General features: G+C 45.0%; 1 protein-coding gene across 1 annotated transcript; it reads left to right on the top strand.

The window, feature by feature from the left end:
- Nucleotides 1-531: 531 nt before the first annotated feature.
- LOC308260075 (cytochrome P450 4A11-like) lies at nucleotides 532-15,060 on the top strand (the record flags this gene model as incomplete). The annotated part of the gene is made up of 12 exons (XM_080691407.1): nucleotides 532-726; nucleotides 4,736-4,877; nucleotides 6,466-6,510; nucleotides 6,978-7,105; nucleotides 8,857-8,981; nucleotides 9,290-9,444; nucleotides 9,880-9,986; nucleotides 10,069-10,259; nucleotides 10,358-10,491; nucleotides 11,912-11,976; nucleotides 12,129-12,205; nucleotides 14,892-15,060. The coding sequence occupies 12 exons, from the start codon at nucleotides 532-534 to the stop codon at nucleotides 15,058-15,060; spliced, it is 1,533 nt and encodes a 510-aa protein (XP_080547533.1).
- Between the last annotated feature and the right edge of the window lie 342 nt (nucleotides 15,061-15,402).

Below are 15,402 nucleotides of genomic sequence, written 5' to 3'. Positions count from 1 at the left end.
CACTTGGGGAACATTTCTGAAACAGCTGGAGCAGAGAATGTAGTAGAAAAAAGCAGAAGGTTTATAGTGTAACTTAGAACTTTCAGTGGCTCTTTTCCCGTGACTGCATTGTTTAACTCTGCAATCAGTTTCTTGTCACTGAAATCATGGTAATAGTACAAGCAGGCACGCCTACCGAACATTTGGTAAACTAGACTCTGAATCCCTTGCATTTGGAGTTCATGTCTATTTTTCTCGAAACTCTGCCCCATCACTAAGGGTACTGTTTGGCAAACAGGTGATCACTAAACATTTGAGGGCAATACTGAGAGTAGAAAGTGGGTAGATGTATGGCCATCTCCACTGCTAAAGCTCTGTTCTCAGTATTCCTAGGTGGATTATTCAGACTAACAGATTCTGGACTTTGAGGTCAAATTCTGCCCTCATGCTCCTTACCCCAGTAGATTGGGCAACCCTCCTAGTATTTATGCAGAGAAGATCAGAGTAGTTGAGTGGAGGCCAGGGCAGTCAGTGATCCAGAGCTGCTGCGCCATGAGGACCCCTGCACTGAGCCTCGCAAGCCTCCTGGGCAACACTTTGGGTGTCCTCCAAGTGGCCTCTCTGCTCATCCTTCTTCTGCTGCTGGTAAAGGCAGCTCAGTTCTACCTGCGCAGGCAGTGGCTGCTCAAGGCCCTCCAGGAGTTCCCAGCCCCGCCCTTCCACTGGTTCTTCGGGCACAAACGGAAGGTAGGAAGGAGCTGGCGAGGGTAGTAGGAGAGTGGGAGGACTGGGGCTCTAAGAGCCAGATCAGCAAATCCAAAGGACAGAACCTTGTTTTCTGTTGGTGCTGGGGACCCAATTCAGGGCCTCATGCTTGTGAGTCAAGCACTTCATTACTGGGCTACCTCCCCAGTCCTACAGGACAAGTACATGGCCCCCACGGAACATTCACATTACCCCTCAGGCTGGGCTCATCCCAGAGCTCACTACAGAAGAAACCTGTCCTGATGCTGTTTTGCGCTGATACTCTCCTTCCTTATATATCTGATATCTGTCCTGGCAGCCATGTACTGGGAGGGCTGTGGTTGGTCTTTCTGGAGTCTCCTTTTCTCTAACCTGAGTACCTCCAGCAGCCTTAACTGTTCTCAAAGAACCAGGGTTCTAGATTTTTTTTCCTGCCTAGTCACTCAACACCATCCTCTCTGCTGACCTAGAATTTCCCTGGGAACACTTATATCAGTATGATGGAATCCCCTCCCTGTGTTGTTCTTGTTATGTGGTGTCAAAAGCCACAATTCTCAGGTGTCAGTACACAGGGTAAAGGTTCACTTCTGCTTGCGTGAGTGGGTCTGATGTCAGACGGAGGGACCAACTGACTTGATTTATTTGAGATTAATCACCACAGTGGGTGATTTAGGACTAAAGCCTTGATGGGGGCAAGGACAGATATGAGGGAGAGAGTGCAGGGTCTCTGATAGTGCACTGTTGGGGTACTGATTTTTGAGTGGCCTCATTAAAAAGTATCAGTTCACTTATGAGCTCTCTTCCCACGTGTGAGCTTGTTGGACCCAAGCGCAGCGTCCCCTTTGTGTACCCCAGTGATCAGAGCAGAGCCTGGCATAGGGCTGTGAGTAAAGGAAGAGAAATAGCCTGAAGGCCAAGAAGAGTTGATCCTTGTACCAACAGAACTAGGGATCTGGGGCACCAATTAGGGCACTTTTTTGAGGAAGACAAATGATTATCATCGGAGGTGAACCTAATACTAGGGACTATTAAATTTTGCCATAGAAAAATAGTTAAGTCCATACAATATTTGATTATTAAAATCATTATACTAAGAAGATATAGATGAGCAAATTAGGTGACATAACTGAGGGGATGGGAGGGGGAAGAGGGAAATTCTCTAATGTTCATGATGTACATTCATAAACATCAAAGTCAATCATTAAGCCAAACATGAGAAGGAGGGAGGGGGAGAGAAATGGGGTGGGAATTGGGTAAGAGCTAATTGGGTGATGTGGGCATGTATGCCTCCACCATCTTGTACTCCATTAAGATATATGACTACATTTCACCAGTAAAAAAATTTAAAATATAAAATGAAATCAATACTGTCAGAAAATTGCCCTCAGGCACTATGCAATTAGAAAGGACGGTGACAGTAGCTCAGGACTGACTAACCCCCATCCCCACAAACACATCAGAAAAGCATTAGCTTCACAAGAGCAGAAACCCTGTTTATTCACTGATTAATTCTTAACCCCTCAGAAGGTAATTCATGCATAGTAGGTGTTCAAGAAATACTTATCAAATGAATGAGTGGATCCATCCATCCTTCAACTCAATCATGCATTCACTCATCACCTGTGACAGAAACGTTTGCACACATCTACCTAGCTCACTCATAGACTTCTATTCCTCCAATAGATGAATGATAAAAGCCCTCTGAAATCCTAGCTACAGTTAACAGGACCAGGTGGACTCTGTGACCAGGTTACAACAGAGTCTCAAAATAGGATTCAGCACACCACAAACATGACTTATGGTTGCATGGTGATGCGTCAATACAGGAAGAGTAGAAACTTCCTTATCACCATGGAAACTGCAGTGGCACAAGAGCAGGTGGTATTGACATACAGCTGAATTGCCGGCTTCTAGAAAAGGGCCTGACACACAGCAGGGCTTCAATGAATATTTTCTGGATAAGTGGATGCAGAAGAAAGGCCTGGCCACTAAGTCCCTGGTTCTGTCGCTTCTGCATCTTGGCTGACGCTATCATTGGGCTTCCTGGACACACCCCTAAGCTCCCAGCCTTCTTTTATTTCCTTTTCTTTTTCTTACACTAGCCTAAAATTATACCTTTCCTCTGTGACAAGAATTCTTTTTTTGTATGTGGTACTGGGGATTGAACCCAGAGACATTCTACCTCCGAGTACACCCCCAGTTCTATTTTATTCTTTATTTTGAAACAGGGTTTCACTAATTTACAGGGGGCCTCACAAGTTTCTGAGGGTAGCCATGAACCTGCAATCCTCCTGTCTTTGCCTCCCAAGTACTAGGATAACAAGTGTGTGCCACCGCACCTAGTTTGTAACAAGATTTTTTTTTTTTATGGTGGCACTGGGAGTGGAACCTAGAGGCTTTCTACCTCTGGGCTATACTCCCAGACCTATTTTATATTTTATTTGGAAACAGGGTCTCACTAAGTTGCTGAGAGCCTCACTAAGTAGCTGAGGCTGGCTTCGAACCTGTGCGATCCTCTTGTCTCAGCTTCCCAAGCCCAGGGATTACAAGCGTGCGCCACCACGCCTGGCTTTGTAACAAGAATTTTAATGAAGGCTTACCTATTCACTCTTCCACACGAACTCATTGGTCCCTCGATGCACTTATTTGTTACTTTAAAAATAAAACATAATTTCTGTGAGTCATACAGGATGCTGGGCTCCAAGAATATAGAGGTGACCGACAATGAAGCTTAGTTTGTCAGCAGAGGACCAAGGATTAGCACCCTGAGTAAAATATGATACTAGAGAGACAACTTGGAGCTATGGGAACCCAGGGAAAGAAACCCTGGGGTCCGAAGGGTTTGGTATAGTGTACTTACATGGGCGTATCATCTAATATTGGTTTCCTCATACTTCAGAAATACAGGATGAACTAATAATCTCTCCCTGATCACCAGATGGCCTTGAGCATTACATAATTTTACCAGTGTGCTAGGGCTGCGATAGCCAAGAACCACAGACTAAGTGGCTGAAATAACAGGGAGACTAGACGCCCCAGGTCATGGTGTTGTTAAGACGATTTCCTTCTGTAGCTAAGACCTGTCTTGTCCCTATGTCTCTTCATATTGTCTTTTCTCCATACATATCATGGTGAGCAAAATCCTCCTCCTCCTTCTTCTTCTTCTTCTTCTTCTTCTTCTTCTTCTTCTTCTTCTTCTTCTTCTTCTTCTTCTTCTTCTTCTTCTTTCTCCTCCTCCTCCTCCTCCTCCTCCTCCTCCTCCTCCTCCTCCTCCTCCTCCTCCTCCTCCTTCTTTTTCTTCTTCTTCTTTGCAGTACTGAGATGGAACCCAGGGGCTTTCTACCTCCGGGTTACACTCCCAGACCTATTTTATATTTTATTTGGAAACAGGGTCTCACTAAATTGTTGAGAGCCTCATTAAGTAGCTGAGGCTGGCTTCGAATCCTGATTGAGGCTGCACAATCTTCCTGTCTCAGCCTCCCAAGTACTGGAATTACAAGTGTGAGCCACCATGTCTGGCTTAATACCTTTTTTATTTTTTTCTATAAGACTTCAGCCATGGTGGATGAAGGTCCAACCTAGTGACCTCACTTCACTTTTATTACCAGTATAAGGACCCTATGTCCAAATAACATCACATTCTGAGATACTAACAGATTAATTTGGAAAGAACACAGTTAACCCATAACTCTAAGTCTGTGAAAGAGTTTTATGCACAATGGTGTCTATCTCGGAACACTAATCAAACACTTACTATATATATGGTACTAAGGGTAGTTTTTATGTGGGGTCTTAAGTGGCCAACAGGGAGACAGAACCTGAACTTAGGTTAAGTCCTAGGGAGACTGTAAGAGTCTGGAACAGAAGCCAGGTCCTCAGAAACAGTCCAGGTCTCTGATTTCTGTAGTTAGATCCAGTACTGTTTCTACCTGGCTGTCCAACTCTTCATCTGAACTACAGGAACTACACTTAAATGTAAAACTATTATTGGTTTTATTTCCCTTGCTGACAGCTCCAAAGTGACCAAGAGTTGCAACAGATGCTGAAATGGATAAATAAATTCCCTAGTGCCTGTCCTCGCTGGCTATGGGGGAGTGAGGTCTTGGTATATATCTATGATCCTGACTACATGAAGGTGATTCTGGGACGATCAGGTGAGTGAAACTCCAGCCAGCAGCAGCAGGTTTTTTTTTCTCCAGAGCACATGATCTGGGTCAGAATTCTAGGAAAAAAAGTGGCCATTTAAATGTTGACATGTGAACTCTGTTCTATCCCTGTGCTCAGCCCACACCCAGAACAAAGGCAACAGTACAACAGTATATTGTACTGATTAAAGAATATTTGCCGGGCATGGTGGCCCACACTTGTAATCCCAGCATTTGGGAGGAGGAGACCCAAGGATCACAGTTTGCAGACAGTCTCAGCTACTTAGCGAGGCCCTTCACAACTCAGTGAGACTCTGTTTAAAAAATAAAAGGACTAAAAAATAGGGCTGGGAGTGTAGTTTGGAGATACAGTGCCCCTGGTTCCATCCCCAGTACCCCCCCAAAAAAAGATAAAAAATAGGGCTGGGGGTATAGCTCGGAGGAACAATGCCCCTAGGTTCCATCCCCAGTACTGCAAACAAAAAATTAATAAAACAGCTCTTCAGAACCAAAATTCATATTCACATTCTCTCTCTCTCTCTACACCCTAAGCCCATTTTTTATTCTTTATTTTGAAACTAGGTCTCACTAAGTTATGGAGGACCTCACTAAGTAGCCAAGGCTGGTCTTGAACCTGCAATCATGTCTCAGCCTCCCAAGTACTGGCATTACAAGCATGTGCCATCATGCTCAACTCTTTTTTCTTTTTTCTTTTTCTTTTATTTCTTTTCTTTTCTTTTTTAATTTTTTAAACAAAATTTTTATTGAACATAAATGGTATACATTTAAACTATATTTGGTGCCCTCTCCCCCAGCCCCTGTTTTCCCTCCCCCCTCCCACCAATGGTTGTCCAGGTTAACCATGTCATATTCATAATTTTACACATATTCAGATGTAGACCCTCATTAATCAAGATCAGCCTTCCTCCTCTCCTATGTTTCCATGCAAACTTTGATGATATTTCCCCTCCATTATCTGGAGTCCCACTGGTATCCTTTGTGTTTCCTAGTTTGGGCATATTAGAGGAAACATATGTACCTTCTCCTTCTGTGCTTGGCCGATCTCACTTAACATAATGTTCTCCAGGGCTTTCCATCTTCTTTTTATTTTATTTTTTTTTAACAAACTGAGTGATCTGTAAAATAAATGATCCCAGAAGCAAAACAAACAAACAAACAAAAACCCCCCAAACCAACTTTAATCCACATTGACTTGGATTTGAAACATCTAATACTCACCCATCCTGGGCTATAAGATGACTAAGTGACTGCTCATTCTAGACATAATGTAAGGCTCAGCTCAGCTCTGACTTATTCTTTGTCATTGACATGTTGCCTAAATGGCTCATCAAGTCCTCAGTTCAGTCCTAGGGGTGCTCAGCTGCTGGTCCATGGAGTTTGCTTTCCTGAACCCAACTGACTATTAGGACAGAGGCAGATGGACATGGGAATCTATGAGAAGAGACATGTGACCAACTGCCAACTGAAGATCATCAGGAATTCATGGCATCCCATGGCTTCTACCACATCTTCCTGAAGGCTACATGGTTAGGTCAACACCACTTTTGTAAAAAGCCCTTTCTTTTCTTTCTTTCAGACCCCAAATCTAATGATACTTACAGATTCCTGGCTCCCTGGATTGGTATGTACATCTAAATTTGGTTATTTCCTGCTATTGATGATAAAATGTATCTTTCTGACTCAAGGAGAACAAAATTAACAGGTAGTCATACTGACTTATCCCTTACTGAAGCCACATTTCTCTTCTAACTAGACCTTCACCTCTTTTCCTGCTGTTATGAGTTCTCCTAATTCTCAGCTCCTCCTAGTTATCTCCAAACAGCCTCAGCCTGACATTTATTCATGCCCCTCCATGCACTGGCCTCAACACCTTTCAACCTTTACTTCACAGCTGTCATGATTTCATCAGATGTACCAGGTCAATTGGGAAACTCACATTCTTAAAAAATCCCCATCATTACTGTCCATGAAATGTTAATATTTGGGTTTTCTTCTCCCAGGCCCCACCACCACCATCTGTCCTGTCAGATATTTCCTAGTCTGATGCCATTGTCCACACACCTATGAACACAACTATGTTTGTCCTAGGGTACGGTTTGCTCCTGTTGAACGGGCAGAAATGGTTCCAGCACCGGCGGATGTTGACCCCAGCCTTCCACTATGACATCCTGAAGCCTTATGTGGGAGTCATGGCTGACTCTGTCAGAGTGATGCTGGTAAGCATGCCTCTGCCTTTCATTTCCAAACACCCTCTCGCAGCACACATTCAGTCCCCTCCCAACACAGCTAGCTCTCAGAGTCACATGGAGTAACTCTCTCAAGACATTAGTGTGAGAGTAGGTTCCTCAGTAGTAAATGGTGCAGAGAGAACCCAGGCACCAGTGTTGAGCACACTTTGATCATCGCCCAGGGCAGATAGTATTACAAGGATTACAGGCCCCATCTCCCACTTCCAAGTTGTCAGCACAGTAGGCTGGAGGAGTAGTTGGTCCCACTAGATAGCAAGAGACTTATCTCTGGCTGGCTCAGGCAATTTGAGTAACATGTGAACTTCTCAGGATATAACTCAATCAGCCTCAGGCTTTTTGCCCAGGACTTCTGCAAGGACTCGAGTAACTCATGCAGTGAAATGTATACCAGGTCCACATTTATCAGCCAACCTGTTATACCACTGCTCCTTTCAGGATTGTTTTTGTTACCAAATTTTGCTCAATTAAAGTTTACCAAATGAAAAGGAATTACGGTTCTGATGTTGCTTCCTTCACAGCTGCATCTGGTTCTCTAGGTGTCAAGACGCTGTGACTCAGCTCTCAGAATAACAAGTGTTTCAGTTCTTTGCACTCAAAAATTAATGTTTTCTGACTTAACAAAGACAAATCTCTTACTAACTTCTTCCTAAATTTCAAATCAAAGTGTACCACTATGAGAAAACATGTTTAACTGTAATAAAAATTTTTAATATATTTTTATTGGGACATTGCTCTTACCCATTATAATGAAATTTGGAGTGATAGAAACATACACACACACAGCACCTGGTACCACCCCTCTATAGCACACTCCACTATCTCCCTCTCTCAACACATATTAAGATTGGTATTAATAATTACATACATGTACTTAGCATTATTTAAACTGTTTGCTTCATTAAGTTTCTTCCCCCTCTTCCCGTACCCTTTCCACTATTCAAAATTCACAACAGTCAAATTACAGAAGCAGCTGGGCGTGGTGGCGCACGCTTGTAATCCCCTGCGCTTCGGAGGAGGAGACAGGAGGATCGCGCAGGTTCGAAGCCAGCCTCAGCTGGCTTAAGAGATCCTGTTTCCAAATAAAAGAAAATAGCGGGGTGTGGTGGCGCACACTTGTAATCCCCGCACTTGGGAGGCGGAGATAGGAGGATCGCGCTGGTTCGAAGCCAGCCACGCTGGCTTAAGAGACCCTGTTTCCCAAAATAAAAAAGTATAAAATAGGTCAGGGAGTGTAGCCTGGAGGTACAAGGGCTTCCAGGAACCCCAGTACCACCAAAATAAATAAATAAATAAATAAATAAATAAATAAATAAATAAATAAATAAATAAATATATAAAATAGGTCTGGGAGTGTAGCCCGGAGGTAGAAGGGTTTCCAGGAAGCCCAGTACCACCAAAAAAAAAAAAAAAAATTATGGAAGCATCCTAGATGTCTGTTAAAAGACAGATTATGAAACTGGGGCATATGCACACAATAAAATTTTACTCAGCCATAAAAAAAACAAATTTGTGTCATTTGCAGGAAAATGGGTAGAACTAGAGAAATTATGTTTGCAAGAAAATAGACATCGCTTTACAAATACTTGCCATAGAGCCCGAATTTGTTAAAATATATCTGCCTTATAAAGTGTAGAAATCTCATCAGAATATTACAGACACAGAGGAGAGCTAAGCAAGTCTTACAGAAGAACTGAGGCCAATGCCCCCTCCCACCACAGGACAAATGGGAGCAGCACATCGGCCAGGACTCTCCTCTAGAGATCTTTCAACATGTCTCCTTGATGACCCTGGACACCATCATGAAGTGTGCCTTCAGCTACCAGGGCAGCATCCAGTTGGACAGGTCAGTGACAACCTTCAGCTGCAGTCCCTTGTTCTCACCAGCTGGTGTGGACTCACCTGAGAGGCAGGTGGGCAGTATGGATGCTCACGTCCACTGAGAGGGATATTCTGACCAGAGCCCAAGGTCAACTTCTAATTCCTGACCAAATTCAACATGTCCAGCCACAGTTCCCTGATCCCAGCATGGATGGAAGCCTGGCTGCTCATGCCGTCTTCTAAAGGCTTGTGAGCTGTCTACACCACATAGGGAATGTCCCTTTATCTCCAGGTCAGACCTCCCACTCACATGTTGTGCCTCCTCTCACTCAGGAATTACCAGTCCTACCTCCAGGCCATTGGTGAACTGAGCAAACTGGCAGTTTTACGTTTGAGGAATGCCTTTCATCAGAATGACGCTATGTATAGGCTGACCTCTGAGGGCCGCTCAGCCAACCAGGCCTGCCAAATCGCTCATGAGCATACAGGTTTGTCCTCCTCCTACTGTCTCCCGTCCTTTACCAAGATCAGCCCCAAAGAGCTGGATATGATCCCTCAGGCAGTGGCAACCCCCCAGTGCACGTGGACCTGAGACATGCACACGCTGGGTACTTCGTTAGTGCAAGTGTTGGGAGCTGAGATGTTAGGGCATCGGGCAGTGTGTAGGGAGTAACCTGTGGCATCACATGTTGAGGTTGAATGAGACCCATCCCAGGAGCCCAAGCAGAACCTCTATGGGCTGTGTACCTGAGGGGAGGCCTGTCCTGCATCTGATGCTGCTGCACTCCCACCCCTGACCCACGCTCCACCTCACACCTGCATCCTGAGCTCTACTGGCATCCAGATCAGGGCAGAAGGGGACCTGTGCCTACTAGGGGTTGCTATAGCTCTGTACTTGCCTGATAACTGCTGTCCTGGGATAGAGCAAGTGATCAAGCAGAGGAAGGCTCAGCTGCAGGACGAGGGAGAGCTGGAGAAGGTCAGGAGGAAGAGGCACTTGGATTTCCTGGACATTCTCCTATTTGCCAAAGTGAGTGTGTGGGAGATCCCTGGAGTCTTGCTCAGAGCAGAGGGAGGAGGAACCCTCCTCACTTGCCCATGGCCTCCCTCAGATGGAGAATGGGAGCAGCTTGTCTGACGAGGACCTGCGTGCCGAGGTGGACACCTTCATGTTTGAGGGCCACGATACCACAGCCAGTGGCATCTCCTGGATCTTATATGCTCTGGCCACGCAACCCAAGCATCAGCAGAAGTGCAGGGAGGAGGTGCAGGGTCTCCTGGGGGATGGAGCCTCCATCACCTGGTGAGTGGGAGCTCATGAGGTGAGAGCCCTGCCTCTGCTGGGAGAAGCCTCTTGTCAGCCCAGGACCTGCTGACTTCTCAGGATGGACCTCATTTCAGGGACCACCTGGACCAGATGCCCTATACCACCATGTGCATCAAGGAGGCCCTGAGAATTTACCCACCTGTACCAAATGTGAGCAGAGAGCTCAGCCAACCTGTCACCTTCCATGATGGACGCTCCTTACCCAAAGGTCTGAGCTTCCCAGCAGGGACCAGGGAGGACTGAAATCCACATAGATTTCAATGAAGGTTGTGAATGAGGTTGTAAACTTTGCTATGTCTCCTGGGAAAAAAAAACTTTTTTTTTTTTTTTAATCTTGAGATACTGTCCTAAAGCTTTGTAAGACCCCTTTCTTTTCTTTTCTTTTTTTTTTTTCAGTACTGGGGATGGAACCCAGGGACATTCTACCTCTGAGCTACAGCAGCCCAAGCCCTATTTTTATAATTTATTTTGAAACAAGGTCTCACTGAATTGCAAAGGGCCTAAGTAGAAGCTGAGGCTGGCCGAGAACCGCGATTCTCTTGTCTCAGCTCCCAAATGCTGGGATTACAAACGTGCGTCATCATGTCCAGTTTGTAAGATCCCTTTCAATTTTGTAATTCCATGGGAATGTAATCATAAGCTCTCTTCAGGGCTAGCACTTTATCACATTTTGAGTCTGTGCTAATAATACTATAGTTCTCCTCTTTGAGATTTCACTGATGTTTTATTCCAACACTACAGACTTTAATTCCTGACTCAAAGATTACAGCATGCACACACACACACACAGACACACACACACAGACACACACAGACCCCCCCCCTACACACCTTTTGTTCTCACTGTCAGACTTTTAAAAACATCCTTTATATTTGATGGAATGGATAGTTCCTTTGTAGCACAGGGAAAACGATATACCTTTAACATGCTCACAACTCATGCCCAAGAATCTTCTCTACACAGATACTCACAGCCTCTGGACTAGGCTCCTAAATTTCTCATTCTATAAGAAGTTGAGGGTTCAAGAAAGAACCAAACCACAGAGATACGTGGTTCTTTCTTGGGTCAAGACAAATGAGTAGACTAAAGAATCCTATCTCATAGGTGAGATGTCATCCAGTCTCTGAGGGGTCATCAGCTCCTTGGCCATACCCGAGTTCCCTGTCGTGATAGAAGGATGTCATTGCCTCATCTGCCATTGGGCCTGACCTATGTTCAGCCACCCCCTAGCTCAGTGATCATATAAATGTCACTCAGCCTCTGTGAGCCACTGGCACCTTATCTAAAAAATGAAGATATAAGAGTGCCTTCTTTTGAGGGTAACTGTAATTACTGAGTGAATTAATATATATCCCTGAAGACACATGGAAGGCATTGCATGAACATGTAAACAGCAAGCCAACAATACCTTTTTGCATCTCATTCCTGAATTGTGTTTTTCTGTTCCTCACCTGTGCCCAGATGCTTTGCCAAGCCCAGTCCAACTCCCCGTTGCAGGATCATCCTGCTCTGAGTCATGATTTATGGTACCAGGCCTTCTGTGTATGCATGTAACCTGCTGGCTGAGGAGACAAGAACCCCCCACAAGGGCATAATCAGTCTTCTCTGCCTCCTATCTGCCCCACAGGAATCAAGGTAACACTCTCCTTTTATACCCTTCACCACAACCCGAAGGTGTGGCCAGACCCAGAGGTATGAAACTCCTCATGGGAAAGGAGGGGAGGGGAGGGGAGGGGAGGAGAAGGAACAATGCCTCATTCATTTATTATGTCTGGGCTTCCTGGACCCTCTTAGGTTGAAGGCAGGGGGCTTGATTTTCTGACCCTGGTACTCTCTCTCTGCAGGTGTTTGACCCTTTTCGGTTTGCACCTGGTTCTACTCAACATAGCCATTCCTTTCTGCCCTTCTCAGGAGGATCAAGGTAAGGCAACCTGTATGATCAGGGAAAGTAGAGTCTCTGGGCACATACCAAGTGTTTGTGACTCCCTAAGTCACCATGTGCATCTTCAGGTATGCTCTTGGTGGTAGTTGTGGGAAGGGGTTCGGGTGGGGGTGTTTGTGCCCACAAGCCGGTGGCATTTCAGGGTATGGTGTCCCGCTGCCCTTCCTGAGAGTCAGTCAAGTCCCAGTGTCAGTGAATGTTCCACATTTCGGTGTGTTCTGGAGTTTTCCTCACTTCAGGGCTAAGACTTTATGAACTAGAAATTCTCTCGTCAACTTAACTTCAGGAGTTCTAATTTTTGGTTGCCGGGATTCTTACGGGGTAGATTCCTCTCTTGTCACACATTCTCAATCTAGTCCACTGTCCTTTATGTTCAAATTGACAATTCTTAATCACTGAAGCAAGCGATTAGTTTACCTGGGTATACTGTCCAGACACCTGACACGTGCCCACCATGCAGTCAGATAATTCAAAGGTTACAGTTGCTCTTTAAGATGATTTACATCAATGTGCACTTGGAACAGCTACAGATCTGGGCAGGAATACTCTAAAAGGGCTGCTTTTTTCATCCATAATAACTTAAGGAATCATCCTGTGACATATGCATTGCCATTAACCTTGTCAATATTGCTAGAAACAAGGATTTTTTTTGAATCATGAGTATGTGATTTTTTCAAATGCTAAATCAACTTTCACAAAACAGCCTTCAAGGAAATTAATCATTCATAAATTGTTTTTTCAATAATTAGTTTATTCCAGGGCTGAGTAGTTCCTCTTAGGCATTCACTATAAATAATGTTGTTTATACCAGGAGACAGAACAATACAGGTAGATCAATTTCTCAGTAATCCAATAATTACTATCAATATATTAATGTCATGCACATTCTTCAATTGAATTAACTTGGTTCAAATAAAAATATTGAAGAGGTATATTTCTGTGTTCCTGTGCTAAGAGATGGGGACACATAGGTGTCAAATTCCACCCATGGGTCAGTAACCAGATCAAAAATGCGTGGTACAGACTGAGACTCTGTACCTGAGATGGACATCATTCCTTCCTTCAACTTCTCAAACTGTTCGTGATTGTGCATTTTCTGGGGTATTCCAAAGCCCTGGCACTGTCCGAGGCCCTGGACTGTGATGTGTCTTTCAATAGAGCACAGATGGTACCTTGGGGTCCTGAAAGGCAAGGACAGCCGGCAGAGGTGTGAGGGCCAGCTGACCACTGGTCTGAGTATTGAGGATGTGCAGGCGGAGGTGGAGGGAGGACATCCTCAGGGACCTCAGCAACAGTTGAGCTAGGAGGTGGGGCTGGTTAGGCAGCTGGGAGAGGAGCAGCTCATGGAAAAATGGAGTGAACTGAGGCCCTTGAACACTGCCCTACCTGCTTGCAGAGCTATGCAGTGTCTAAGTTGGGCTGCTTCTTCAGTGCAGAGGGAGGGGGGGAATGCAGAGGCACTAGAGAAGTTCAGGAGAGGAGACAGAGATGTTAAAAAGGCACATTTCTGCAGTAGAATTTTCTATAGCTATTGGTGGAATCATAGTGTGAGGGGTAAGCAAGAGCTTGATCATTGAGAGTAATAATGACCACTGATGTGCATTTTCTGGGGTATTCCACAGCCCTGGAACTGTGTGAAGCCCTGGACTGTGGTGTGTCTTTCAATAGAGCACAGACCATTTCAATAGAGCACTTGATCATTGATGAGGCTGCAGCGCAAGGACCCTCAATCTAATGTCCCCATCAGGAGCCTCTTCATTAACATATCTCTCCTCTCCCTATAACAAATATTCTTTGCCCATAAAGGATGAGCCCTCAGAGTGTGGTCTGTCCCGCCCCATGGAGCCCTGACCAGTGTTATCCAGGCCAGAGAATGAAAAACTATTAAGTGAATGGTGCAAACTAATAAAAAAAAAAAACCCCGGCTTAAATGATTTGTGCGATGTCTCGGTCAACATTCTCGCTGCTATAATCCCGAAGACTTGACCATACAACCTAGTGGAAGGAAGATTTATTTGCTCACAGTTTTTGGAGAGCTAGAGGTTCAGTCCATGTGAGCCCTGGTCTCCTAAGCTCAGGACATAATAGTGGGAAGCAGAGGGAGAGAGTTAAAGCTCCACTCTCACAACACAGAGTCTGGAAGTAGAGTGCAAGGAAGGAAAGCAAGGAAATTCAAAGACACAAGCACAATCCCAAGGCCACACCCCAAGAGATTCACCTTCTTGCCACACGCCAAAAGCCTAGGTCACCACCCAGATAAATTCATTGTAAAGGATTTACCTGCTGATAAGATTATAACCCTCATGACTTCGTTACAACAATTTCAAACACCAATAAATGAGCTCTTCAGGAGAAATTCTATGTCTAACTACAACATGTGATGAGATCCTGTCCCTTAGATTATGAGAAATATTGTAACAGATTTCATGTCTCTGAGAGCAGAAGTAAGGACAGAGATAGTCCTGGTAGACTTCGTCAAGGCCAGGAGAGTGAATGAAGGCCTGGGGTAGATGTATACATAGCCTATAAAGAAAAGCCTTGTGCTGGGCCCATTACAGAGGACCTTGAATGCCTAGGACTAGGCAGGGGTGTAGGGGTCAATGGTTTCCTGGCTCAGAATGGGGCCTGAGCCTACTCCTCATGTCATTATCCCTGCCTGTCCCAGAAACTGCATCGGAAAACAGTTTGCCATGAATGAGCTGAAGGTGGCCGTGGCCCTGACCCTGCTCCGCTTTGAGCTGCTGTCAGATCCTACCAAGGTCCCCATCCCAATAACTCGAGGTGTGCTGAAGTGCAAGAATGGAATCTACCTGCATCTCAGGAAGCTCCACTAAACCTGGTAAGGACAGCGACAGCATCATTGGCCTGATGTCTGGCATTTTGTCTTCTTATCACCTCTATTTATCCCTTGTCTCCCTACATGACTCCCAATTGCCTCCAGCTTCCCTGTTTACCTGTCTGCAACCTGCCCTTATCTCTGACCATCCACCTAAACTTGATAACCTGCCCCTCCTCCAGCCTGCCTGCCCTTTGTGTTTCCCTTTTGTGTTGCTTTTCCATGCCTCTATGATCTTCCTACTTTGCGATTTTGAACTACCATCAGTTAAGTGATGTAAAACAACACATATTTATAATCATATAACCCTGGATGTAGGATTTTGGAGCCAGATTTCGCT

Source organism: Muscardinus avellanarius (assembly GCF_963383645.1).
Source record: "Muscardinus avellanarius genome assembly, chromosome: 3".
Lineage (NCBI taxonomy): Eukaryota > Metazoa > Chordata > Mammalia > Rodentia > Gliridae > Muscardinus > Muscardinus avellanarius.
Note: the sequence above shows the minus strand (reverse complement) of the source record. Positions and strands in the feature narration are given on the sequence as shown.